Source organism: Denticeps clupeoides, chromosome 1 (assembly GCF_900700375.1).
Source record: "Denticeps clupeoides chromosome 1, fDenClu1.1, whole genome shotgun sequence".
NCBI lineage: Eukaryota > Metazoa > Chordata > Actinopteri > Clupeiformes > Denticipitidae > Denticeps > Denticeps clupeoides.
This window is the reverse complement of record NC_041707.1, coordinates 31,558,448-31,577,395: the sequence shown is the minus strand read 5'-3', so window position 1 is coordinate 31,577,395 and position 18,948 is coordinate 31,558,448. Positions and strand designations below refer to the sequence as shown.

The 18,948-nt window shown below is 44.7% G+C and overlaps 1 protein-coding gene across 4 annotated transcripts; it reads left to right on the top strand.

Annotated features, from left to right (window-relative positions):
* The first annotated feature begins 1,148 nt into the window (after window positions 1-1,148).
* nsd2 (nuclear receptor binding SET domain protein 2) lies at window positions 1,149-18,711 on the top strand. Of its 4 annotated transcripts, none has more exons than XM_028976267.1 (24): window positions 1,149-1,375; window positions 2,708-3,428; window positions 3,593-3,776; window positions 3,875-4,044; window positions 5,770-6,561; window positions 6,657-6,749; window positions 8,284-8,446; window positions 8,540-8,596; window positions 8,740-8,849; window positions 9,713-9,878; window positions 10,030-10,139; window positions 10,248-10,343; window positions 11,118-11,244; window positions 12,192-12,392; window positions 12,503-12,682; window positions 12,896-13,052; window positions 13,426-13,628; window positions 13,722-13,825; window positions 14,129-14,398; window positions 14,566-14,682; window positions 15,092-15,233; window positions 16,098-16,204; window positions 16,316-16,514; window positions 18,088-18,711. In XM_028976267.1, exons 2-24 carry the CDS (start codon window positions 2,742-2,744, stop codon window positions 18,423-18,425), a joined length of 4,773 nt encoding a protein of 1,590 aa, XP_028832100.1. In that variant the 5' UTR covers window positions 1,149-1,375; window positions 2,708-2,741; the 3' UTR covers window positions 18,426-18,711. The 4 variants fall into 4 exon arrangements, with proteins under 4 accessions (XP_028832100.1, XP_028832111.1, XP_028832083.1 ...); XM_028976278.1 differs by lacking the exon at window positions 1,149-1,375 and adding an exon at window positions 1,390-1,468; XM_028976250.1 differs by lacking the exon at window positions 1,149-1,375 and adding an exon at window positions 2,383-2,572.
* Window positions 18,712-18,948: the final 237 nt, after the last annotated feature.

Here is an 18,948-nt window from a genome sequence, read left to right as displayed (position 1 = left end):
AGGAGCGGATCCGGTCGTGCTTTGAGCGACGGCGGCTCTACGCCAATCAAATTAAAGCTTGGCGAGCTAACGGACGCCTGTCACTCTGCGCATTGTTGGCTCACTGGCTTAGTTCCTAGAAAGTTAATGTGGACGCGACGTTTCCACAACGTTCCTGTTTGTTTGTAATGTGTATGTAAGGTCTAGAATGGATGAAAGAAGAGAAATTCCAGTAATACTGTCAGAAGAGTCATTCTATATGTATTTCGCAAAAACGCAATCTGGGTTACTGTACAAGAAGCGCGCTCAACCTCGGGTTGCCAGATAATTGGGGGGGAAAACACCTGGAAAAAAAGCTTTAACATCATGGCGTTTGGTTGAACCCCTTATACAGAAGACTGTACTCTCCCCCCAGGGAGAGTACAGTCAGGGACACAATGGCAGAAGGTGGGGTTTGGACCTGTGATTTTGTGGTCTACTAGTCTACTATTGCCCAGAGTACAGCACTAACTGTATATGAGCCAGACATCTGATCTTGATGTCTTGATGGTCTTAATACCTTTGTAGACTGGTTTGTAAACTTTATTTGAGTAATTCCATGCCAAAATGTAGTCATACAAAAATACATTATCAATCAACAACAATTATTAGAATCAGAATATATTTATTGTTATTGTGAGAAGTACATTGAAATTATTTGCAGTCGCTGAGCTGTAGAGGTATCTTAAATATTGTGTGTAAAAAAGAATAGCTTAAAAGAAGACATATATTTATATAATACAGAATATAAACGAAAGGGTGAGGTAGAAACCTTTTTGCACATGAAAAAAACTTCGCGACAGGGTAGTAGGTACAATGGTAGTAGGGGGGATTTGAACCTTCTTGAGTCTTCTGGTTCATAGGCAGGCTACTGGCTCTAGACTACTACCACCTTATGCTAATGCCTAATGACCTTAATGGGCAGATTATTAACTATTTCATTGCGATATAAACAAGAAATAATTCTGCCTATTTTTAGATTCTTTACATTATATGTCTTAAAGCTTTGAGTGGCTGAGAAAAACATGATCTGATTCAAAGAATGGCTTGTTTTAGTTTACTCCAACGTGGCAACCCCATCCAGAGCAACTCCCAGACCATACGTCAGAACGTGACGACGCACACCAGCTCTCATTTCTCGAAGTACTCATTCTCCTACGTCCGGTTTATTTTGCACAACAAAACAAATGAAGTAAACGACGAAACTCCACCGGCAGATTCCCGGAGGCGGTCTGGAGATGCCTGTAACGTTCGGCGAACGTTATCTGAATGTTACGCTACTGTACGGGACATAAGAAGACCGAGCTGGGTTTTGAAAAGGCCGCTTGAACCCTTCGCCCGGACCGACCAATCGGAAGTGAGTATTTTTCGCGCTGATTGGAACTCGAGTTTCCCGCAAGCGTCCGATTCGATTTGAATGGAAATCGGGCTTCTGAGATGCCGAGAACAGGTTATTTCTGCTCATTTTGTTCTGCACGTTCGTATGACGCTCTGTGCGACTTGTCCGTCAAAAAATCCGATCTCTCAAATAAATACGGTCGGAGGGAATGCTAATCGGATCCACCCGCAGCGTGAATCGGGTTTAGCCTGTTAGCTTGTCATACCCGTTTAGCTCTATCAGCTAGCCGCCTAGCATATTCATTCGTTAATTCGTACATTTTATGACGGCTAACGCTTATGTTTACGATCTTTTTACACCGTGTTCATCACTCTTCATCCTCCCAATAAGACAACATTTGTGTTTCTATTCTCTTTATTCTCACGGTGCTTCATTGTGCTCTGTATGAATCGCTGTTTTTTTTTTTATATTTACTTATTTTATACTGACATCAGTCAGAATTGCAACTAATGAGCGCATTACAGGCCATTTGCTTTAGTTTTATCCCCCTGTTTATTCTCCGGGCGACGTTTGCGACATTCGTGACCTTTTTCGGGCTTTTTTGAATGTCCGATAGGGGGGAAATAATTCGGTCATTGTAAATAAAACCTTTTCAAGGCTGGGGGAGGACTAGATGTTCGATATTCACGTGTAAAGTAAAGTAAATGTAACGGGCGGCTTGCCGGTGTTGGACAGCCGTGCTGTGATGATGATGATGGTGTTGGTGGTGGAAATCGGTGATGGCTGTTTTGTGTGTGTTTCATCCATATGCTAACGAGGTGGTTAGCACTGGGTATTGTGCACCGCGAAGCGTGCAAAGTTCTCCGGTCCGCGATCCGAATAGTCCGAACTCGGGCGTGTGGCGGAAAGGCGCACTTTCTCTAACGGGAGCCGCTGCGGGACGAAGGTTAGTGGTTTTACTTTTCGCGGTTTCCGTGGGCGTGTTTTTTTTTTTTTTTTTTTTTTAAAGCCGATCGCCCTGATTATGTGGGGATTTGCGTGTGGCGAGTGTTTTGTGTGTGTGTTTAAAACCAGAAGATCCCCCCTGGAGAACTGCACCGGGCCCACGACAGCTGGCCACCCACCCACAATGGGGCTGAACGGGGTAGCCATCTTTTCCGCAGGACGCTCCGCGTCGCGTTCTGAGTGGGAGATCTCCCGCGGCAGTGGGTGCAGGTGCAGCGGGCCGGGGACGCGCTTTTCCTTCTTATAGAGACGCTGGATGGTCAATCCTAACGAGTTGTTAACGTTGCTCTCGATTTTCTAAAAAATAATTATGATCATTTTTAATTGATTTTGTGTGTTTGTTAGGCTTCTGAGAGCTGCGCCTCTGTGTGTTTATGGCATGGACAGTAAAGGAAGGTCCCTTCCCTCAATGCCAGAGCCTCGGAACCCCGTTACCATGAAGCAGCCATCCGATTCCCTGGCTGGAGGCGGACGCAAGGTCCGGGGCGACGTGAGCGCCGACCCCGCCCTCCTGATGGACCAAGCCGCCGCCCAGCTGGCTGTCACGGCCCAGGACGGCGTCCTGCCCAAGATGAACGGCCACAGTCTGGAGCAGCTGAAAGACCTGACCTCTCGCGTGCTCAACGGCAAGCTGCCGAAACACTGCATCTCCGTCGCCAGCGAGCCCCCCCTCAAGGGGGCCGAGCCCGCCGTGCAGCACTCTGGCCCCTCCCCCGAGCACAAAATCAAGTTCCCCACAAACTGCGTGGTGGTCGGCAGCAGCAAGCTGACCGTCAGCGGCCGGTACGATGCCGCCTGCTATAACGAAGAGGCGGACGCGCTGCCAGAGAGGATTCTGGGTGCCATCGCGTTGCGGAAGAGAAGGGGGCGGCCGGCGGGGAACAGGTTGCCACTGAAGGCCGCCGCCGCCGCCGCTCCCCTGCTGTCCCCTGGGAGTATTCCGGCCCCGTCGTTTGACCAGTACTCTCGCAAGGTGAATGTTGAGTCACATGACCCACCTGCAGACTCCCCGGTCGACGTTCTTGAGGCACCGGCATCTGAAAAGGAGAAAACCCCCTCTGCTCCAGTGAGTTGTGTCCCGGTATGGTTTTGTCACAGCGAAATTGGCTCTGTTACGTCATGATCGAGACACCAGAGACGGCCCCTGGTTTTAACCAGGGCCAGAAATCTGTCATAAAAAAGTAAAAAAAAAAAAAAAAAAAATCATCCTCATCACCTCCTCTCCCCCAGGAGCCGGAGCCGGTATCCGGAGCCGAGGAGACGGGCTGCGGCGTGAGCTCGTGTGATGCGGCTGCGGGGAGCCGCGTGCGCTTCTCGGTAGGCGATGTGGTTTGGACCAAGATGTCTAGATACCCGTGGTGGCCCTGCATGGTCACAACCGATCCAGAGTTCGACGTGCACTTCAAACAGAAAGGTATGGCGAGCGCGTCGAACTGTTAGACGCCGCCGGTTCCGCAGAGCGGCGATATCTCAGCCAGGCCCGTGTTGTGTTTGTCTCTGCTCTCTACGTAGCCGCGAACAGCCGCACCGGCCCGCTGTACCACGTGCAGTACTTCAGTAATGCCCCGGAGAGGGGCTACGTGTTTGAGAAGAACATGGTTCCGTTTCAGGGTGAGGAGCAGTACCAGGAGCTCGGCCTGGGCCTCAAGCAGCAGCCGTCGTCTCGACCCGACCACAAGAAGGTAAAACGCTTTTGGAATTCGATTTCTCCACCAGTGACTATCGAATAGATGAATTGACCGTGAATGAACGTTCAAATGAACGGCAAAAAAGACGAATCGGGGGGATGATGGGAAATTTTAGCGTTTGTCAGACATACGTTGTGCTGAAGACCGTTGTACCCTTTTTATTCTTGTTCGAGCAAAAACGGGCCGCATTTCATTAATAATTTTATCATTAGTGTTATTAATTGCTCAGAAAATGTTTAATGCGTGGCACCGATGATTCAATAAAATGATTTAGCCTATTTGGAGAGAGATGGTTATAATGCGAGGATATGTCAGTCAACCTTTGATGATGAAATATGACCGACCGACAGCTGTTTTCGGTGAACAGGCTTTACAGACTCTCAGTCTAACAGCAGTCAACATGTGTGCAGCATTAAAGCAGAAGATTACTTGCTATGCTTGAAGTGATGATTGGAGCACCTACAGGGTCTATGAGGTTTTGCCACAAGTAATAAAAAATGGCATTAATTCCAGGATGATGGTTGCGTTCTATTTTACATTAGTTGTGTGGGCTTTTAAAAAAAATAAAAAATAAAAAATGTTGTATTATTATTATAATAATACATTTTGGCTGGTAAGTGACAGGCATTAGGACCCAGCGGAGACATGCGTGTTTCATAGTGATGTGCCACAGTTTGAGAAATAATGGCCACTGTGGCATATTAACCTACAAATAATTTTTTTTACCGTGAGAATTACAATGTGTGGGGTTACTGGCACTCGTGGTATAATAGATATTTCTTTATTGATAAAATTGCATCCCTCCTCCTCAACTCGAGTACCTGCCGCAATTGATTATATTTCGCTGTCTGTTTTTCGCAGGAAATGTGGCAATACAATTTTGGGGCAGTGTTACTGTATTGCTGGCTACTGCATGAGCATGTGGTCTAGGTTTGTTTTGTAGATATAGCTAAAAGTGTGTGTTTGTGTGTGTGTGGTCCTGAACATTTGTTTTCATGGTAATTAGACGAAAAACGAAGCCAGAAAAAGTATTTGTGGGATCTGACTGTAAAATGTGCTGGATACTGAGTATAAAACTAGGCCTCATTTTCTAGAGCAATATTAATGAACGTCCCAATTTAAAGATGTTTCTCTTAGATTTGAATAGAACTTGCTTTGGTAGCTAACCTTTAGCTACTTAACCTAATTCTTGCAAATATGTGAACACTTGACATAATTTCCCTCAGATCTAACAGATATCTAAATATTTTAAAAGTGTGTGTGTGTGTGTGTGAGATGTGTATATATATATATAAATAAAAGAAACCTTGGGAAGGAGTAATTCAGAAGAACATCTTCCTTCCAGGGTAGCATGAACATGGGACGGGCACTACTGCAGTGTTACTGTTAACAGTGGGTTTACAAGAGTCATGAGCATAAGAAGCCCCATTATTTCTCAGTTTTGGGTCTGTGGGAGCTGGGCTCATGGTGGGGCCAGCAGTCCATGTCCACACCTGCACCTCTCTGGTGGTCTCCGCATCGGACTCGAGACGAACACAAACGGAAGCAGCGACAGATCGGTGGCATTGCACAACTGGCACAGGAATACCAGGTTATATGGTTGTTAATTAGTGCAACAGTGACGCGGTAGCCTGGCTGAGGTGATCTGAACACAAGTAACCGTGTTCCACGCTGGACTTGGTCATTTATTCAGTTGTTTTGGCCTTTTCCCGACGGCAGGTGCCTGCATCGTCGGTGCCCCGTAAGCTACGTGCCCAGTGGCTTCTCGGCATCTCCCAGGCAACTGAAGCAGTGGCAGCTTCCTTGGAAGAGCGGCTTGCAAAGTTCACATTCACCTATGAAGAGGGTCAGCCGCGCCTCAACCCTGGTGTTCTGCGCTCAGTTGAGCATCAGCATCAGAATCAAAACCCAGAACAGAGACCGGAACCGGAACTGAAGGATGACCCAATGGCAGATGAGAAAAGCATATCAGATCATACGTTAAGAATTGGTGAAGGACAAGAAGGTCATTTACCAAGCATGGGTCAGGAACCACTGGAAAATAATCGGGTACCAGATGATGGCCGTGGGTTGATGATGGAGCATCAGTCTATTCATGCTGCAGGGCCCATGACCGTTCCTGTTCATGAGCAGCTGTGTGTTGACATCAGCGTGCTTCCAGCAGACGTGCAGGACCTCCACCAATTTCCAGTCTTGGAGATAACAAGGTTCAGCAGCGTCCCCCATCTCCATGCCAGCACTCCAGTGGCACACACTCATATGGGATCTGTGCAATCACACACGCCTGATTCAGAAACAAGCATCTCGCATGCCCCATCGAAAGGCAGCACTTCAGCAGCTAAGAAGACCCCCGGCAGGACAGCAGGACAGCGCACAAAGTTGAAAGAGGTTGGAGGAGAGGCCCAGACGGCCCCATCAGGCAGACGGAGGCGTCCGTTGAAGGATCCTCCTGTGAAAAAGAGGCGACGAGCGGCGGCTAAAGCTGACGAGAATTCAGAAACTCCTGCTCAGGTGAGTGTGTACGTCCACACGCAAAAACTCACTTGCTCAGTCTTCATTTTAAATCCGCTTTAATGAAAAAGGATATCTTGGCCCCGTGTGTTTAGGATTCCTCGGTCAGTGCCGCAAACGTAAAGAAAGTCAGGCGACCGTGGAAGGTCCAAATCCAGAGTAGACCCGAGGAACAAGCCACTATGCAGGTGAACTCGCAGTTCTTTCTATATCTATACACCGTACTAAGTAAAATCGTATTTTATTACGGCCATTGTGTCAAGGTAGATTAACCAAGATTGGTGGAATTAAAATGCGTCATTGGGAATTCATTTTTAATTTAGACAATTGACAATTTTTAACACTAGTACATGAGTGAAGGAGCTGTATATGATAACGTGAACCACAGAACAGATTCTTATTGAGGGTTTTGCATTTATTTCTACTTGTCATGTATTTTGGCAGATGGCCTCTTAGGCCTATTATCCTATTAAATGTCATTAAATGCATTTATGCATACCTTTAATTATTTAAAATCTATGCTCTTAGGACTGGTTATAGCAAATTTCTTCATTCAGTGAAATAAACAGTCAAATCCTTTCATAGCGACGGCTTCTCTTCAAAAATCAATGTGGACTCTTATTTGATCTCCACACTCTGTGCTGATGTAAAACTTTTTTTTTTTTTTTTGTATTAAAAAAAAAAAAAAAAAAAAGTGAAGCGATTGTCTCTTGTGATGCACAGCACACGGTGCACACAATGAAATTTGCCCTCTGCGTCTATCCAATCACCCTTGTGGGCAGCCATGACAGGCGCCCGGGGAGCAGTGTGTGAGGACGATGCTTTGCTCAGTGGCACCTCAGTAGCACCTTAGCGGCAACCTTCTGATTACGGGGCCGCTTACTTAACCGCTAGGCCACCAATATCAGTAATGCACCAGGAAGCAGACCTTATAATTTAAACTTGTAGCTAAATTCCTTATGTTTTACACTGTTTAGTGTGAACTAGGGGTGAACGTTATGAGATCTAAATTTGGCCAGTGGGAGAGCTTTTCATTATGCCAGCCCATCACAGAAATATCCGCAACTTGCGAAAATGACAAAGTTGCGTCACCTGCTTAACAATAGACCCAAAATAGACTGCAGACTCAATAAATAAATTAAAAACAATCCGCCCGCCGCTGCACACTTCTGGGTTTACAAAGTGCTGTACAGGCGTGGATCTGATTGGGCAAGTGGTACAGATCGGGTACTGACAGCGCGCATGGAAATGACCAGGGATGTCCTAGCCTGTTTGGAGCTCTGTGCAAATCTTGGAATGATTATGTTCATGATAATATGAACAAGCATAGTGTTATTTAACACTATTTGTCATTAAAACTCTAGAGCTGAAAACAGAAAATCCTAACATTTTATATAATCACTCGCATTATACAAATACCTGGTATTTCACTGGACTTATGGGTCTGACGGAAGGTCCACTTTCAATAGAATTGTCCAGATATTGTTTTATCTGGTATACAGTTAGTCTATAATGTGATTTTATCGCTGCTAAAAAGTTTATTATACAACTTCCTGCTACAGCACCTTTGCTATGGACACATGTTACCCTTTCACATGTTACATTTATATTTACTTATCAAATTACATACCACAATATATACAGTCTAGCATCTATGGTTAAATGTATACTGGATTAAATTTGGTAAAAGCTGTTTGAAAGCTTGTGTGTGTCACTGTCTAGGAGGCCCTGTCTGTCAACTCTTCATCCTCTCCTTCCACAAAGAAGCAGAAGAAGGTGATGCTGAAGGCTCGCAGAGATGTTAACCTGCCTCAAAAGAGAAAAGGCTCTATTACTTCATCTGTGGAACCCCTCCCTAAAGAACCGCTCAGCTTGAATGACACGGGTAACACTGATTTCACACCTAGGTGGTTTCTGCTCTCATCACCGACTTCTCGTCTTGTCACATGAGTCAGTGGGAAATGTTGTTTCTCTGCAGCTAAGAAAGTGCCTAAGACAAAGCGACCTCAGGAGAAAGCAAAGACTGGTCCTAAAGGTGGGGAAACCTCTCTTTACGCTGTAGGCATTACGAAACTGTCTGTTACTAACCTTTACATTTGTGTGTGTGTTTATTTAATGAATTAGTTTAATTGGTTAACTTGTTAATTACCTTGCTGGAATGATTTTGAAAATGCATAGGGAAAAAAATGCGGGCTAAACAAGACGTGGTGGCAAATGAGGAGACTCCAGCTGAAACGCCCAAAAAACGAGCCAAATTGGACAATAGCATGAAGAAAAAGAACCGCAAGGTACTGCACGGAAAACCACACTGGACTGCTCATTATAATAACACCGCGATTATACTCCCCAGCATGCACTGCAGTAACACAAGCCCAAGCAGTTCAGAGAGAGAGAGAGAGCAGTTTGTCGGTCTGACATAATTATTCCGCTTTTCCGTAATCCCATGGCATGGGAGTCAAGTTCACAATGAATCACATAACAGGAGAAAAGTATAGAAATAAGCACATGCAGGAATTAATAAAAAATATTTCTGCGAGAAGGGTGATTAAGGGGAGTGGTGGCCTAGCGGGTAAGGAAGCGGACACTTAACTGAAGGGTTGCTGGTTCAAATCCCTAACCAGCAAGGGGTCACTGAGGTCCCCTTGAGCAAGGGACCGTCCCCAGACGCTCCTCACTGTGTGCCTTTCATGGCTGCCCACTGCTCGCTAAGGGTATTGGTTTAAATCCAGAGGACACATTTCTCTGTGTGCACTGTGCTGTGCTTGTATCACAATGACTAAATCTTTCATTAAGTTACTATAGTAATTGTTGAGCAGATGTGCTTTATGAGTAACACCTTCATTTAGTAAAGCAATTTATTGAAGCTTTATGGATAACATTTAATTGCATAAAGCAGTTATACTTTCTGGGTAAACACTGTGCACTTTAACACAGTGTTTAACACAGGCTCTGTTGCTGCATATAATGTTATGTCACTAGTATTGTAGTCATGATGCTGGTTATACAATCACATTTTTAATTAGGTAGTCTGTCGAGCTTGTAGACAATTGTGTTCAATATTTTATCTAGATTGTCAATATCATTCATAAACCAATTAAAAAGTCAGACACCCCAAGAATGTTAATAGAAAATCTTTTTCTTCTCTTCCCAGATCAAGCTTTTAGAGCCATCTTTACAAGAGAAGTGGAGGAAAAAACAGGCAGTTGGGTTAGAGGACAGGAAGAAACAGAATGCTGGAATAGATGGGAGGAAGAGAAAGAGTAATCCTTCTGTCATGAAGGAAAGAGGGGCTGGGAGGCAAAAAACTCACGAGCAGGGTAAGGGCCCAAATTCTTCTGTGCACTTCTCTTGTATGTGTGTGGTAGTGGCAGGGTGGGTAGTAACGTCCTTCTTTTCAAGATGTAGACTACCATATTAGTGAACCTACCCAAAGCGCTCAGTTGTGCATGTGACTATTCATCTCTTCAGAAGAAGTGCCTGGGACAACCAAGCGGGTGAGGAAGAGGAAGGGATCCATGAACCAGACGGATTCTGCTGCTCCCAAAAAGAGGCGCCCTCACCCCAGTCCAGAGGTTGAGGTACATCAAGGGATTCTTTAAAGAATACGGTACAGTGAGCTGTCTCAGAACTCCGTACTGTGCTCACTGTCCTTGTTTCTCTCTGGGTTCTGTTGGGCTCTTGTTTAGGGTTCTCCATGCGAGGAGAGGCCAGAGTCTCCGAGCGACAGCACAGACGAAACACAGGCTGTGAAGAGGAGCACTAAGAAAGAGAGCGTGTGTCCGGTGAGGCCAGATCTTTTTAAATAATAATAAATATATAAAAAAAAAACGTTGACAGTTTTTACTCTGTATGGTTTGGACAATTTTTTTTTGCCACATACTATGCCGAAACATGTATGTGTATATACCTGTAACAGTAGCCCATATCTGTACCAATACATAGGGCTGGTCAAAAAATCAGATTTTGATTACAAATGTGGCTTCCCATGATTTAAAAAAAAAAAAAAGGATCATAATCGGATCAAACGATTGTTTTGTTGCGTTCCATTTTGTTAGTTGTATTAACGAATGTAAACAACTTTTATTTTATTTACCTTTCATTTTAATTAATTTCAATGAAATGACAGTGGTGTGGCTGTGAAGAATCCCTTTACATTTACAGCATTTAGCTGACACCCATATCCAGAGTAACTTACAATCAGGAGTTACAGGGACGGTCCCACTGGAGACACTCGGGCTTAAGTGTCTCGTTCAGGGTAGTAGGTGGGGTTTGAACATGTGACTTTGTGACTAATTTGTCTGTAGTGTCGGGAGCTCACGAACAGTAATGTGGAATAAACCGGAACATTTTCATGCATGCACAAAAACACATATCTTGTCATATTGACATCAAACGAGCAACATTGCTTAAATACCAGCAACTTTTTCCGGACATGAAATAATGAAAATCTATTTTCATATATAAAATATTTAAAATACCTCTCCTTATTATCTAGATTGGTTAGTGCTAGTGACTTAGTACTCAGACTCACATAAACTAATTCTATTCTTCTGTAGGTTTGTGAGGCCGCTGGTGAAGACTTGTTGGCGTGTGAAGGAGTGTGCTGCAGTTCGTTCCACGCGCAGTGTTTGGGGATGCCGTACACGCCCGGGGAGAAAGTACTGTGTGCCCAGTGCAGTACTGGTAAGGCAGTCAAATACAGAGTATATACGTAGTTCACAGTGACTAGAAAAACTACAGCATCAAATCCAAAAATATCTAGATTTAAAATTCGGTCTTGTCATGTACCGCACACAGATCTTATAGGGGTAATCTAACAAATAAGAAAAAGACCAAAAAAGGCATTAAATATGTGTTAACTGCACGATATATCGAAAAATTATCGTTATCGCGATATTAGTATACGCGATATCTGTATCGCAAAGAATTGCGATTAAATTAAATTTCTGCTGCGTCCGAAATCTCATACTATATATTATTGTGATGAGCCTTTGCCAAGAGGATGTGGATGTTGGCAATATGTTAGTGTTTCAACTACATACCAATTTATTTAAGACCTGTACACTGTTGAATAGTATTTTCTTATTTCATATTTAGTGTAAAAGATGCTATTGTTTTAAAACACTCTTGATGAGTGTATGGTTACATGTAAATTAAAAGTAATCATTGACAGCAATTCATATTGTGTTGGCAGGTCTATGGCAATCAGAATATCTGATGAGGGTTTTAAGTCATTCATAATGTTTTGAAGTCTAAATATTTGCAACTTCCTTGACATATTGTTTCTTTTTAGCCTGAATTAGATTTAATTAGATCAGATGAATATATATTACCTGTTTATTTTAGTATGATCATTACGTATATAAATATTTTTTTAAATAGCTAATAATAATAATAATAATTTAAAAAGCATTTCTCTAGGGAAATGTTATATTGCAAGAAATATCGTTATCGCAATATTCAACAACAATATCTCCCAATATTGTGCAGCCCTAGTGTTAACCATATATAGGCATGAAAGTCTTCAAACTCTTGGTGTTTTTTTTTTTTGTTGTTTTTTTTTTTTGTTTTTGTTTTTTTTTTTTTTTTTTTTTATTAAATGATTCATTTTTTTTTCCCTTTCTCCTCAGGGCTGCATGTGTGTTTTGCATGTAAGAAGTCTGAAGGGGAGGTTCGGCGCTGCAGTGTTCTGCACTGTGGCCGGTTCTACCACGAAGAGTGTTTAAAACCAAACGTGCTGACTGTATTTGAGAACCGTGGGTTCCGCTGCCCCCTACACACGTGCCTGTCATGCCATTATAATGGAAAAGCTAAAGCCAAAGCCACTAAAGGTAAAAATATACATACCCACTCTTTACTACATGACGGCAACCTTGTATTTTAGTCAAGGGAGAATGTAGCCAAATTACTACTAAACTGTGTTTTCTCCTTGTTGGTTCAGGTAAGATGATCCGATGTCTCCGCTGTCCTGTTGCCTATCACATGGGAGACCAGTGTGTTGCAGCAGGCAGCGAGATGGTGACAGCCACTGCAATTATCTGCACCAATCACTTCGCTGCCAAGAAGGGCTATAGCCATCACACTCACGTCAACGTCAGCTGGTGCTTCATCTGTTCCAAAGGTGAGTGCAGTCTACAACACTGTCTGGGGAGGTATTTCCCGTTCACGTGGGTTCGTAGGGCCCATACGAACATTTTCGCCTATTTAGGGCTGCGAAAACATCCTGGCTTACGGTGTGCATTCCGCTGTGTGCCTGCGCTCAATACGCCGCCGTGGTGACCCTGCTCTGTGTGTGTGTGTGTGTGTGTGTGTGTGTGCGTGCGCGTGTGCGTAGGGGGCCGTCTCCTGTGCTGCGAGTCCTGTCCGGCTGCCTTCCACCCCGACTGCCTCAACATTGCAATGCCAGAAGGCAGCTGGTACTGCAATGACTGCCGTGCCGGCAAGAAGCCTCGGTATAGAGACATCATCTGGGTCAAACTGGGCATCTACAGGTGACCTTTTCACCCTTAACCTCAAACACAGAGACCTTAGTTGTGTTGAACTGGACCGATGACTTCTGACCATTGACCTCAGTAATAGAATCCGGTTGAGCTGGTGCAATAGTTTGCCCCTGGTGGTGCAGATTGCATTTCAAAATTCCTGTTCTGTAATGGACAACGAAAATGCTGCCTTGCAGAAGTTTCTTATTATTATTTACTTTTAAATATGAAACCTTATTGTAAGGGTACTCTATTGTGCCTTTTCATACTGATTTGATTTACTCATTCCATAGACATTGGTGTGATGTTATTACTGTAATTATATGAAAATAAAGTATTCATGCCTGTTTCCAATCTAACATTTTGATTCCCAAACCCCAACAAGGTGGTGGCCAGCAGAGATCAGACACCCGCGGAACATTCCTACAAACATCCAGCACCTCCGGCACCAGATCGGCGAGTTCCCAGTGTTTTTTTTCGGTTCTAAAGACTACTTCTGGACTCACCAAGGCCGCGTGTTTCCCTACATGGAGGGCGATCGTGGTTGCAAGTACCAGACAACTGGCATCGGCAAGGTCTTTAAAAAAGGTGAGATTACACACATACTGGCATCTAGACTCCCTGAGGTTGTGAAAGGATCTTTTCGGTAAAACACTCTTTTCCTTTTCTCCCTGTCTGTAGCTCTGCTTGAAGCTGAGGCTCGGTTTAAACAGATTACATTGGAGCGTGAGGCTAAGGAAGCTCAGGAGAACAACAGAAAACCTCCACCATACAAATACATCAAGGTTTGTACTTTTCCTTGACACCCCCCCCTCAAAAGCACCATTGGGTCATAATAATATTTTTGGTTTCACCATAAGATCTTCTATAAGATATATGGTGGCCTACCAGGTAAGGAAGGTGCCACTGATTAAAGCACCGTCCCCACACACTGCTCCCCGGGCATCTTTCATGGCTGCCCACTGCCCAACAAGGGTGATGGTTAAAAGCAGAGGACACATTTCGTTGTCACTGTTTGCCCTGCTGCAATCTTTCACAGTGACCATCACTTCACTAGACGATAAGGTAACACTTTTGTTTAATTCCAGGTTAATAAACCATGTGGGCGAGTGCAAATCTACACAGCGGACATCGCGGAGATCCCAAAATGCAACTGTAAACCGACGGACGAGCGGCCGTGCAGCTTCGAGTCGGAGTGCTTGAACCGCATGCTGCTGTACGAGTGTCACCCTCAGGTCTGCCCTGCCGCCGACCGCTGCCACAACCAGGACTTCACTAAGCGGCAGTACCCTGAAACCAAGATCATCCGCACCGCCGGCAAGGGCTGGGGTCTGCTCACACTCCGGGACATCAAGAAGGTGTGTGTGTGTATATATCACTGCGTGTATACCACTTCATCGATGGTAATATGAAAGCACGTTATAAGTCGCTCTGGATAAGGGCGTCTGCCAAATGCCTTAAATATAAATGTATACCAGCACGTGTGCTGCAAGTAAAAATCTGAAATGACTGCGGTGTGTTATAGGGGGAGTTTGTTAATGAATACGTTGGTGAACTGATTGATGAAGAGGAGTGCCGGGCTCGGATTAAATACGCTCAGGAGAATGACATCATGCACTTCTATATGCTGACCATCGACAAGGTAAACTGCAAAGGCCTGTGGAACTGAGAAATGAAGGTCCCATTCAGCAGCATCAGTGCTTTAATTATGGTTAACCATTCTGCTACCTTATAATATAAAAGTAATCAGGTCTAGTACCCTCTTTATACTTTTATTTAAAAAAAAATAAAAAAAAAAAGTTATACATTACCAGTCCCAGTTAGCTGCTCCACTGCAAATCTCCAGTCAGTGCAGTGACTGGTGCTGCCTGCAGAGGGAGCTAGAGGAAAAGAACTGCATTGGGAGTGACACTGTACAGCTATTTGTGGCACTACAGGATACAGTACTACAAGTGCAGGATATAAATGTATTCCACATGATTATTCAGTATCTTGCTGTAAAATATGTCATTATTATATTGAGATGAAATTGATCTGGGTGGTATTTTCAGGACCGGATCATAGATGCTGGCCCCAAGGGAAACTACTCTCGCTTCATGAACCACAGCTGCCAGCCCAACTGCGAGACCCAGAAGTGGACCGTGAATGGAGACACGCGTGTTGGCCTGTTCGCTGTCTGCGACATCCCAGCTGGTAAAAGAGGGCAACACACACAACTCTCATGAATTTTCCATCACTGTGAACTTATATACGAGTGGCAAGCATTTGTAACGTGCAATCAACAGAACCAAAGAACCGAAGTGGGTTTTTCACGCCTACTTTTTGAGTTCGTGACATGAGCATTTGGTTTTTTGGTTTTTTTTTTGGTTTTTTTTTTTTTAATTTTAATTATACTAAATGTTTTTTTTCCATGCTTGGGGAGCAGTGTGTGAGAATGGTACCTCAGTTGGCAACCTGTTTGCTTTTGAGATTCAAACCCATAAGCTTTTGGTTAATGTCGCTAGGCCAACACTGATTTATTGCTTGAATATAAAGTATGAATATTTACTTGTGGTGGCCTAGTGGGTAAGGAAATGGTAAGGTTACCGGTTCGAATGCCGATCTGCCAAGGTGCCACTAAGCAAAGCATTGTCCCCACACACTGCTCCCCAGGTGCCTGTCATGGCTGCTCACTGCTCACCAAGGGTGATGGTTAAAAACAGAGGACACATTGAATGTTAATCTCTGCAATTCATTTGAAATTCATGTGAAATTGATGGGAAGTCAGACCTTTTAAGGATTTTTAGGGCGGAAGTTTCTTATTTTCAAATTGAGATACATTGCTGCCAAGGCGCTTGAACATAATTTTTTTTTTTTTTTTTTTTTTTCCCCCATTCCCTCTCTCTCAAGTGCACAAATCAAGGAAATCAGACGCAACCACAAAGCACACAGTGCCATGTGCTGCAGTTGTTTCATCCTCAGAATTAACCAATTGATTCATTTTATTACAAAACGTCTGATGAATTTGTTCATTTAAATATATTGACAGCCCTGTTTCTATATGAATATTTTCTGCAGGTACTGAGCTCACCTTTAATTATAACCTTGACTGCCTTGGCAACGAAAAGACTGTGTGCCGCTGTGGTGCGCCAAACTGCAGCGGTTTTCTTGGCGACCGTCCCAAGGTGGGTCATTTCTAATATCATGAAGTTTACACACCACAGGTTTTTTTTTTTTTCCTGTGAATCACACAAAAACTGAATGCAAGTTGTTTTCCACGCAAAATCTGTTAACAGAACGGCCAGACAGCGGAGCCGAAAGGGAAGTCCATGAAGAAGAAAGTGAGGCGCCGGAGGGGGAAGAATGAAGGAAAGAAGCAGTCGGAAGATGAGTGCTTCCGCTGTGGAGACGGAGGAAAGCTGGTGCTGTGTGACCGGAAAGGCTGCACTAAAGCATACCACCTGTCCTGCCTTGACCGCACAAAGCGTCCTTTTGGTCAGTTCTGCTCTGTTTTTATGGAATTTTATTATTTTAATTTTAGTCATGCCTGCAAGACCAGACTGCAATTAAAATATAATGGGGACTAAAATAATAAGTAAAAATGCATATATTTGTAGAACAGAGAGAGCTTGGACAGATGGACACACATTATTGATCTTCAAGATCATGTCCCCCCCCTTTTCCCATTATTGGTCAAATGGTTACCCAGCCACGTCCTCCAGCCATTCCTGGGAAATCCCATGGTGCTCCAAAGACTACCAGTAGACCTGGGGTCTCTGCCAAGTGTGACATGCCTATGCAACGTCAAGCTGCATCCTTATGACCGGCTCGAACCTCCTCAGCTGGTGCCTCTCGAGATGGTGGAGCAGTGCGAGGTGTAAATAGGGCTGTGAGGTAGGATGGGGCTACCCCTTGTTTGGCTTTGTAGGCCAGCATCAGTATTTTGAACCTGATGCCGCGGAAAGCAGCTACTGGGAGCCAGTGGAGGGAACGTAGGAGAGGGGTGGTGTGGGAGAATTTGGGAAAGTTGAGGATCAGTCCTGCTGCTGCATTCTGTATTAGTTGTAGAGGTCTGATGGCATTCAGACGCAGACCTGCTGGAAGGGAGTTACGGTAATCCAGTCGTACTAGGGACTGAAAAAGTATCTGGGTGTCCTGTCTTAGTAAATAAAGGCGGTTTTACCTGATATTGTAGAGAAATAATCTACGCGAGCGGGAAAGATTGGTGATGTGGGTTGAGGAGAGTTGGCTCCAAGGTTGCGTGCAGCGGCAGAAGCGGAGATCTGTGAGTTGTTCAGGTTGTTCTGGTTCAACATGGTCCAGACTTGGTGGCCTCGACATCTTGCTGAACATGTACGTTTTCTGTGAGGTATTAGTTGAACTCTGCCAGTCATTCCCAGAAGATCCTCACAGTAGTTAGCTTGGGTCTCCAAGGACTCCCCGACCTTCACCCCTTGGAGTGAATCCAGCTCACCACCAGATGGTGAACTCTGCTCCTCTATTCACTCGAGTGCCCAGAACATTAGACCTTCCCTATGTTTGAACATGGCGTTTATGGGTAATCCATGACTTGTACAGATGTTCAGCGACAATTCGGCACTCATTCGGATTCTCTTGCTTTTCCCACACTGAAGTCTGCCAGTAGGCGTGTGGCAGGGTATTCATACTCTGTGCTGCTATTTGGTGCACGTTGAGGTAACCCTCTCGTCCACTGGTACGAGATCCAACCGTACTGCCTGCAGAGCATCCCCAGAGCCCCTGTGGTGACGTTTGGGTGTTCAGAAAGGCTTCTGTGTATGGCGGTGAGATGACCATCCAGCCAGTTCCCAGTCAACCTCTTGCACATCATTATGTCACATTCATATCTTTTGCCAGTGAATGATATTATGTGTTCATAGCAGAGTATTAAGCCTCAGTCAGAATTAACCATCAATCATTAGAATGAGATACAAACTACTTGTGAAAACGGAAACCAAAGAGAAGCTTTTCTGTAAGTTTGCATATATTGTCAGGTTTCCCATGATGAGGATGGAGCTTGTGTTTTGATAATGCCGGTGTTTTTTGGCAGGTCGTTGGGATTGCCCGTGGCACCACTGTGACGTGTGCGGCAAGAACTCTGATGCCTTCTGCCACCTGTGCCCTAACTCCTTCTGCAAAGCCCACCAGGAGGGGGCGCTACGCCCCCACACCCCTAGTGGTCAACTGTGCTGCCTGGAGCACGAGGACTCCGAGCTGTGCACCACCCAGGGGTCTGAGCAGCCATCTGCACCCCTCTCTGAACAAAACCCGGCTGAGATGCCTGCTAAAAAAGGCCGAAGACGAGGGCCCAAAGTGGGCTCCAAGCGGGGTCCGAAAAAGGGGCCCAGTAAAAGGGGGCCAAGTGTAGTGGGGACTGCAGAGACTTAACCCCCCCGCCCACACCCACTTCAATGGTCTGTTCTTTCTATTAATCTTTCCTTCCTTCATTGCATTGTTTTCCAGCGGAGGTCCAGCCGAACAGAAGCAGCCAGAATCTCTCTTCTAACTAAGCACTGCATGTCATCAGGGATTAACCGAGCCTTCAGAATCATGTCCACTGTCTCTCTCTTCCTCTGTGTGTGTGTGTGTGTGTGTGTGTGTGTGTGTGTGTGTGACTTTTCTATAGGTGCATTTTAATAATTATGTGGGAGGAGTCTCAGCTCATTCATGTGTGTGTTTTTTTTTTTTTTTTTTTTTTTTTTCCTCCCCTCCCTCCCCTCTTTCTTCCTGTGCTGTTATTGGCTACTTGAACTCTGTTAGATCCTGGGTGATTGGCTGATGATTGACAGACCAAACCCTGGTGTGCTGAGAAAAGGCAAGAATAAGTGCAGCCCTTTATAACATTTTGGAGTTGCTACCTCTCCGTTACACGGATGATGTGCCTAATATATATTTGAAGTCTTGGTGTGTG